This window comes from Alnus glutinosa, chromosome 13, assembly GCF_958979055.1.
Source record: "Alnus glutinosa chromosome 13, dhAlnGlut1.1, whole genome shotgun sequence".
Classification (NCBI taxonomy): Eukaryota; Viridiplantae; Streptophyta; class Magnoliopsida; order Fagales; family Betulaceae; genus Alnus; species Alnus glutinosa.
This window is the reverse complement of record NC_084898.1, coordinates 23,916,613-23,925,203: the sequence shown is the minus strand read 5'-3', so window position 1 is coordinate 23,925,203 and position 8,591 is coordinate 23,916,613. Positions and strand designations below refer to the sequence as shown.

Below are 8,591 nucleotides of genomic sequence, written 5' to 3'. Positions count from 1 at the left end.
CTATTCCATTCCGCCACCTTCTATTCCTAGGAATAACTATTCTTTTTCCTAATGAAATAGCCATTTCGCAAACTAAACGAGACCTTAATGAATTTATATCTTAACTAAGCAAAAACTATAATTCAAAAATCACTACAATACATCTATTTCCTTAAAATCAAAACTAAGCTAATCTTAGATTCAAGAGCCAAATATAGGGTAACACAAAATTAATGATCAAACTGCCAATTAAACAAAAAAGAAAGCCCAATCTTCAATCTCAGGAAGTTGCAGTCACTAAAACTAAAAGAAAGCCTAATAAGCCTAAACCATAAGCACTAGGAGAAGAAGCAGAGATTCAATTTTCATTTGAAAATCATAAACATACTCCAACGGGATCACATGCAATTAAAAAAATATATGCTTCTGGCATGCAAGGGGCACATGTCACTATTAGAAGTTAGTTTGTAAGAAATTCCTTATAAACTAATTTGTAAGAAATTTATGTCCCATAAAAAATTGAACGAAGTGTTGTAATATTAAATAAATAATTAAATTTCTAATTTCAAATCGATTTAAACTTTTAGTATTTCGAGAAGAGAGGCTGAATTTGAATCTTATTTCGGGTCTGTTTGGGTTTACGATTTCAAAAAGTTCGATTAAAAAATAGCAATTTTAAAAAAATCAATTAAGCATTTGGCAAAATTGCAGTTTGACCTTTAAAATCGCAAGTTAGCCTTTAAAATTTTTCATTTTTTTTTTAAAAAAATACATTGCCTGTGATTTAAAAAAATAGTGTTTTATATTTTCAAATCGCAATTTTTTAAAAACGCAATTCTCAAACAATTCATTTTTTGTAATTTGGTTTAAAATTGTATTTTTTATTTATGAAATCGCAATCTCAAATCCTCCATTCATATCACTTAGGCCTTATTGAGAGGGTTTTCTTTTTTCTTTTTTTCTTTTTTTTTTTCTTTTTTTCTTTTTTTCTAAATATGAAAGCTCCTAATTTTGGGCTTAGAAATTGAGCTTAACGTATTAATTAAATCCTGACTTTACCATTTTGGGCTTCCAAAATATGCACCTTTTGCTCTTTGGGCCGGACAAGTTTCAACAACAATAGCAAAGAGCCTGACTCCAATGCTTATGTATCCTAGTGGGCCTACTGAACCCATCCTAGGCCCAAAGAGAACTCCCAATTATGAAAGTTGTGACAACATCTAATTAGTAGTGCTATACCGGTATGGTGGAATAATTGTTAAATAAAAGTGTGGTTTCTAGTATTACTTCGGAGTATGGGGAATTGAAAATATATTAAAACTATTTACATTTTCAATTTAAAATGTTTTATAATATTTTGTGAAAATTGTTTTATTTTGGCATGTTGGCCTATCTAACCTCTTAAGAGATTGTTTTAATAAGTTCAATAAGTTTCAATAAAAAATAATAATAATAATGTGATTACTCTTAAATGGGATGTTACTATGGTCATTAATTGTTTATAAGTTTCTTTGCGTGGAAAAATACCATATAATCTAATCATTCTATTACTATCTTTTATTATTATTATTATTATTATTATTATTATTATTATTATTATCTACAACTCTTCTTTTACAACTTGTTAACTTGGGTCAAACACATGATTAGAGTGTGAATTTTTTTTTTAGTAGTTGGCGTGGCTCAAATTACATGCTGACTCATGATAGCAAGTTATAAAAGAGTAGTAAATTTAACATTACTCTTCATCTAAACAAAAAGGGAATATAGAGAATGACATATAAATAAGGCCGGGGAAATTACATTTTATCCTTGAAGTATCCACTCATTTGCGTTTTGGCATCCAATGTTCAAAAATTGATGACCAATCCCGCCCCAAAAAAACATATCTCACGTTGGCAAAAAAAATATCATATGTCCATGTTGTCAATCACTTTGGACGGATATCAAGTCACGTGACTTTTTTTTATCAAAATGTTCGAAAATGCCTTGGGGGGTGGGTAAAGTGTCAAAACAAAAGAAGATAAAAAAATAAAAAATAAAAAAATCAATACAAAATAAAAAAAAATAGGGTTTAATAACTTTGACTCCCTTGGTTTAAAGACTTTATTTTTTGACCTCTATGTTTCATTTCGTATCATAAATAGTACCCCGTTTATGGCTAAAGACGAAGATAATAATTCCATCTAACTTCCATCCAAAACTTGACGGAAGTCCACGACCTTGTCCTTAAAAAATAGACACTTGTCATTTGCCTAATTAAAATTAAAAAACTAAAAATACTAAAAACTTTAACAAAATTAAAATATATATATATAAAAATCGACATGTGTCCTAGACCCCTATGACCGATTTGAGGGTGGCCGAACCACCTTTCGGTGAGGGCATTTTCGAACTTTTTGGTAAATCAAAGTCACGTGTCGTACACGTGACTTTGTTTCCATCCAAAGTGACAGACAATATGGACAGATGGTATTCTTTTGCCAACGTGAGATAGATTGGGGGTGAAGAATCATCCATTTTGAACATTGGACGCCAAAACGCAAATAGATTAATACTTCAAGGGGGTAAAATGTAATTTTCCTTATTAATTAATAAATAAATAAATAAAGTGGATGAATTTTTTTTTTTTGAAAACATGGTAGAGGACGGGGTAGAGTTAACAAAATTCAGTTTGACAAGTGTTTTTAGGAGATTCTTTAGGGTTTTATTGCTTTTCTAGAAGCCATTGCTCATGCAAAGATTACTGGTGACCCCCTTTATCTTGTATCTTCCAACCTTTTATCTTCCATTCTTATGGTTGAAAAGTTCCAAGCAATTGTATTATAATTGTATATAGATGTGTAATTTTGCATAGAAAATTCATTACAAATATTTGAATAAATAACTTTCAATTGTTGTTGATGGATATGTCTGAGTACCTGTAGTTAGCAATACTTGAAAATGATATTGTGAATGACTAAGAAGTTGAGAATTGTTTGTGATATCAAACAGAGTAAAGTTAGACCTTCATGCTCGTGGGTTTTGTATCAGTTTTGCTTGTTTACTTGGCCATGAATAACTCCACTTTAGAGAAGGAGCTGCCGTTCAAGTTCTGTGAAAATGAGTGCCATGTGGTAATTTACATTTTAGCAATTGATGTGATTAGTGTCACAAACGTCATAAGTGCCATGTACATGGCACATTCACATCCAAAATGAGAGGTTTCAAATATGATGATTATGTATCAAAATAGAACGGATTAAAACTGAAAAATTGCAGCCATTTATTAAACTAACAATAGAAATATTTTATTCATTTCTTATCCAAATTATAGCAAGAGAAACTCTCTAAAGAGGGTCAAATAACCTAAACTAACTTGCTTCCTAACCTTATTGAGAATAAACTCTCTAAAGAGAACCAAATAACCTAAACTAACTAGCTTCCATAACCTTATTGAGAATAAACTCTCTAAAGAGAACCAAATAACCTAAACATAAACTAGTTTCCCTAACAGATAATTTCAACAGCCAGTCTATTAGTGTCTTTGCAACCAGTAGGTCCAAGGTGGTTTTCTGAGACATCAATGGAACAACTTTCTTTGCCGACACACACCTGTGATTCATGGAAAAAAAAATCAATCAATCCAAAGAGTATTAATGGCAATTAAAGAGAAACTTAGTTTAAAGAATAAAGAGATTAATTACCTTTTGGATGGCTGACAAAGCACTAGGAGACTCACACTGGCCAGCACTGAAAGATCCACAAGCACCTTTTGGTGAACCAAAGCTAGCAAATCTGATTTGGGATATAACACTGCCTCCTTGGCATGACAAATCCAAGGTGTTTCCTTCATAAGCATTTGCACAAGCTGTACCAACAGTGACAGTCTGAAACTTAACATTCCAAGGGCTTCCTCCGAACTCTTCAAACACAACTAAGGTGTTGTCATCGTCTTTGAGAAAATCTCGAGGCACATGGTACCTGAAATTTTCGATATTTAAGAAAATTTTGAAGCACAAGCATAACCAAAAGCATGAAATGATTAAGAAAATTGATTACCATCGTTGAGAAGGCTTCCCACAATTAGTCAAGCATTTACTGTTAGAGTATGTTCCACGATAATCACACGTTGGAGAACACCCATCTTCATTTGCGAGGTAACTTAGCCAATACCTCCCAATGCTCTGGCCATTCACCCATGCATGTCCCTTCCCCAAACCCATCAAATCCACCACAACTGGATCACTCCCTATTGGCGCCTTAAACGTTGTCTAAAACCGGAAAAACATGTTAGGATTATACTAACAAAATGTCGGCTTTGGTTCGTGTCATGTGTCATTGATGCAAACAAGAAGACATGAATGGCATCTTGTGCGCCCATGACACTGAACGCAAGCAATAGTAATGAATGATAAAGTACCTTGTACCAAACAAACATCTTGTTTGTTGGAAGATTATCTCCAATCCACCTCCATCTATGCGAGAGTATAGGATCATGGAGTTGTTGTCGTTCACCGCGCAATCCAATCTTATACGTCCATTTGCTGAAAGCTAGTTCCTTGGTTACATCCTGAATGATATACTTCTGGTCACCCAATTTTTGGGTAAGTTCATCAAGTCTCTCTCTCCCGACCACATTAACCGGACCAGAAATACCAGTTTGCACCAAATCAAAGTTTGCACCGTAATTCTACCAAAATTGAAAAAATAAATTATTGTTAGTTTATGACAAAAAGAAGATTGTTATTATTATAACTTGCATGAAATAATTCACACTTACGGGCAGTCCAACGGTGACACTAAGCAAAGCTATTTCATTCCTCCCAACGTTCAATTTTATTTTACTCTCAAAAGTGAAGCTGTATTTTCCATTTTGAGCATATTGGGATCCTGAGACATACACAATTAGACAATTAGTGAAGTTGGGTGAAAGAAAATGATAACAAAACCAATTGAGAACCATGACCCTGCATTTGAGCTGAGAATGAGAGGGGATCCTCATCCTAAAAAGAGTTATTAGAGAAATTTAAATGAAAATTACCAACATGTCTTCCATTGACGAATGCATGAATTACATGTCCAGCGGTATTTACTTGCAACGTTGTCTCTTTGCCCAAAATTGGGTCAGTATTATTGACATGGAAACTAAACACAAATACATGAAAAATAAGAATTAGATAAAATTAATAAAGGTAATTTTTTTTATTAAAAAAAAAAAAAACAGAGAATTAAAAACCCTATAGATGCATTACCTGGTGATATACCAGAGGTAGTCACTGGTATCATTTGAGACAGCCTTTTGGTCTAAAAGTTGTTCAACGGTCATTAGACTATCTTCAACAATGCCATTTTTGTTGCTATGCTCAAAGCCTTCATCTCTCCATTGCCATTTCAATGTGTAAGGTTCTTCAAAATTATCTGCTACATTTTCCTTCTTCACCATTACTGATGTTTGACTATTAACCTGTCAATAGTTTTATAAAATAATAAATAAACACGTATAATAGTAAACATTGAAAGATTATTCTACAGAAAAGATATAAAGACCACCATTGTCGCTCACCTTAGCAGTGTTGTAGACTTCAGTAAAGCAATCAGGAAGGATGGTGACAGACCAAGCTGGTACATTGTACATGGTGTTCTCGAAGTTGATTGTTGCATCGTCTTTTGAATTTGCATTTCCAAAGAAACAACTTGATTGTCCACCATAACTGTAAATTGTGGCCTGCAATTGCATGCAAAAGAATGTTCAACATTATTACTTTCTCAAATTAATATATTAGAAAATAAATAATAAAAACAAAAAACTCACCGTCATCATATTCCCATATTCAATACTTCTCACAGAACCGTGAGTTAGAACCTTCTCCATCCCTCTTAGAAGGAGATGAAGTTGCTTTAGATGTCCCCACTTTGGTTGGTTCAAGTTCCCTAAACATGTCATAAGGTTAAAGAAATAATAACTAAAAAAAAAAACCTTCAAAATAGGAGTTTTATCAAAAAAGAAAAAGGGTCTAATTTTTATTTATTTATTTTTATTTATTATTTTTTTTTTTTTTCTCTTACCATATTCATCTAGTGGTGCATCGTAATCATATGATGTGGTAATGTATGGACCCCCTGATGTGCGGCCAAAATTAGTGCCACCATGGTACTAGGAAGATGGAAAAAAACCACATTAATTAGTATCAAATTATTAGTAAACTAAATACATCAAACTTGTAAGGGACGGGACAAATTCGACTTGGATTCAGTTTTAGTTAAAATTAAACTCGTTAAAACGAGCTAAACCCTAGCCGACTAGTATGAGTACCAAGTGCATCATACCATGTAATAGTTTTGAAAAGTGCCACCATATTGAAAAAACCGTGCAACAGCAAAAGAAAGGTCTTCAGCGGTTCTGTGTGGATCTTGCAAACCCCAACCCTTGAACCTATGTTCATATAATTTTATTAGATATCCGGTATATGAAAGAAAATGCTACAATATTCTTAATTAGTCAACAAAACTAAGGGATAGATAAAAGAAAAAAATACCAGCCAGTCCAATTCTCAGTCCACATTTTAGGACTATTGGGATTGTTAGGGGTGAATTGATCACAATACCAACCATTGCAAGTATTGATCTGTAAAAAATATAAACAAGATTAATAATTTTTTAAATATATATATATATATATATATATATATATATTAAAAAAAAGGGCAATATTATACAGTATATACCATTGGGGATGGAGCATCCGATTCTTGACACATAACCCAAGGAACACCGATTTGGTAAGATTCAGCCAAAGTAGCACACCATTGAACGTATTCTTTTCCATCATTTCCATACGACCCAATAACATTCCCGTACTCGTTTTCAATCTTTTGATCATGCGAAGAAAAATAAGAAAAAATTAATTAAAATAGGTATAAGCAAAAAAATAAATAAATAAATAAATGAAGAAAAAAAAAAATTATAATTCACAAACCTGAGAAATAATTATAGGCCCGCCTTGTGAAGCAAAGAGATTCTCATGTTTCATCATGTCTACAATCACCGTCGTAAAATTTGACATCTCGTTCTAATATATTTGAGGAGGTTGATTAAATTATTGTTATTATAAGAGAATTTAATTTAATTATAAGTATCAAAGTTTTTAGATTACCATAAACACATCATTTTTGGTCCTGAACTTGATGCCTGGAATGTTGTGCAACCATACTGGAAACCCTCTGGCGAGATTTTAAAAAAAATTAAATTAAATTAAAATTAAAATAAGAGAAAAAAAAAATAAAGATAGAAAAAAAAATTGACATATTTAAAGTTAATATAATTAATTACCCGTAATTCCATTCTGCACAGACATATGGCCCAATCCTAAGAACGGCATAAAGTCCTTCATCTTGTATGGTTTTGAGAAATCTTACAAGGTCAAGATTTCCTTTGAAGTCATACTAAAAAATATAAATTAAAAAAAAAAATGTCAATTATCATGATTTCTATTTATAAAACCAAATAATTGGAAATTAATTATTATTTTAAAAAAAAAAAAAAAAGAGAGGGAAGAAATAGAGAGAACCTGACGACGTTGAGCTTCATGAGCATTCCAAAAAACATAAGTCTCAATTGTATTTATCCCACCCTCTTTTGCTTTTTTAATCAAGGATGGCCACATCTATAAGCAAGAAATAAGTAAATATAATTAGTACGTAAATATCTAAATAATAAAAACAGTCCAACTATATACCATCCGGGCCGGGAAAGTATAGCTCTATATATCTCCCGATTCTAAAATTTGTGCATAATTTGAGACGGAATAGGGACGGTTCCCCTAGTCAGGTCTTTGCATATATATTGTGACGGTAAAAGCAAACAATATTTTAGAAAAGAAAACATTAATTAGAAAAGAAAATTAACATTGTAGCTAGATATGATCAGAACTTACTCCAGGAGTACTGCGGGGATAATGAATTGAACCAGACAATAGAATTCTCCTTTCTCCATCGATAGTAATTGCTCTTCCATCATGTGAAACATTAAGGGCATGGAAAGAAGGTAAACTGAAGAAAAAGAAAGCAGAGATCAATAAGAAAATAGAGGCCATCGTTGCAGAAGAATTAAAGTAACAATGGGATCACGAAATAGAATGTGAAAATAGAGTTCATGATCATGACTTATTTATACAAGAGTTGAAGTAATTGAATTGGATTAAGATTAGAGAATTATAGTTAATCTAAAACAGTTACTCATCATTCATGTAATCTATAATGCGACATCTTTCATCATTATTGGATAAAATTAACTGATAATCCAATTCATGTCCATCTAGAAGACTAGAATGAGATAAAAGAAAGAGATCATTGAGATGAAGAATACCTCTCTATCTCCATATCCAACACCAATGCTATCTGGGCCAAACTCGATCGGTGCCCATACAAATATAAATTTGTTTTTTTGTCTATTATTCTGACAAAGAGGAAAAGGATAAATTCTGGTTACATAATTTTTGGTAAATTATCCTTTTCATTCAAAAAGTTTAATTTTTAATTAATAAAATCTTAAAAACAATAATAATAAAAAAAAAAAAAAAAAAATCAGAATGAATCACATATAAAATGACAACTTATATGATCGAAGTAATG

At 31.9% G+C, this 8,591-nt stretch overlaps 1 protein-coding gene across 1 annotated transcript; it reads right to left on the bottom strand.

Moving 5' to 3' along the window:
• Positions 1-3,417: 3,417 nt before the first annotated feature.
• LOC133854299 (beta-galactosidase 15-like) lies at positions 3,418-8,062 on the bottom strand. The gene is made up of 18 exons (XM_062290428.1): positions 7,895-8,062; positions 7,529-7,624; positions 7,291-7,403; positions 7,115-7,181; positions 6,938-7,030; positions 6,687-6,830; positions 6,498-6,586; positions 6,289-6,394; positions 6,028-6,115; positions 5,774-5,892; positions 5,525-5,686; positions 5,214-5,425; positions 5,003-5,106; positions 4,742-4,851; positions 4,382-4,651; positions 4,021-4,232; positions 3,666-3,942; positions 3,418-3,573 (listed from the first exon to the last, which is right to left on the bottom strand). The coding sequence occupies exons 1-18, from the start codon at positions 8,051-8,053 to the stop codon at positions 3,469-3,471; spliced, it is 2,526 nt and encodes an 841-aa protein (XP_062146412.1). The 5' UTR covers positions 8,054-8,062; the 3' UTR covers positions 3,418-3,468.
• Positions 8,063-8,591: the final 529 nt, after the last annotated feature.

Coding starts and splice junctions, on each gene's coding strand:
- LOC133854299 (XM_062290428.1), bottom strand. CDS start 8,053: ATGGCCTCTATTTTCTTATTGATCTCTGCTTTCTTTTTCTTCAGTTTA. Junction 6,831..6,937: donor GGCCTATAATTATTTCTCAG/GTTTGTGAATTA, acceptor CATGATCAAAAG/ATTGAAAACGAGTACGGGAA. Junction 5,426..5,524: donor AAGTCTACAACACTGCTAAG/GTGAGCGACAAT, acceptor AACTATTGACAG/GTTAATAGTCAAACATCAGT.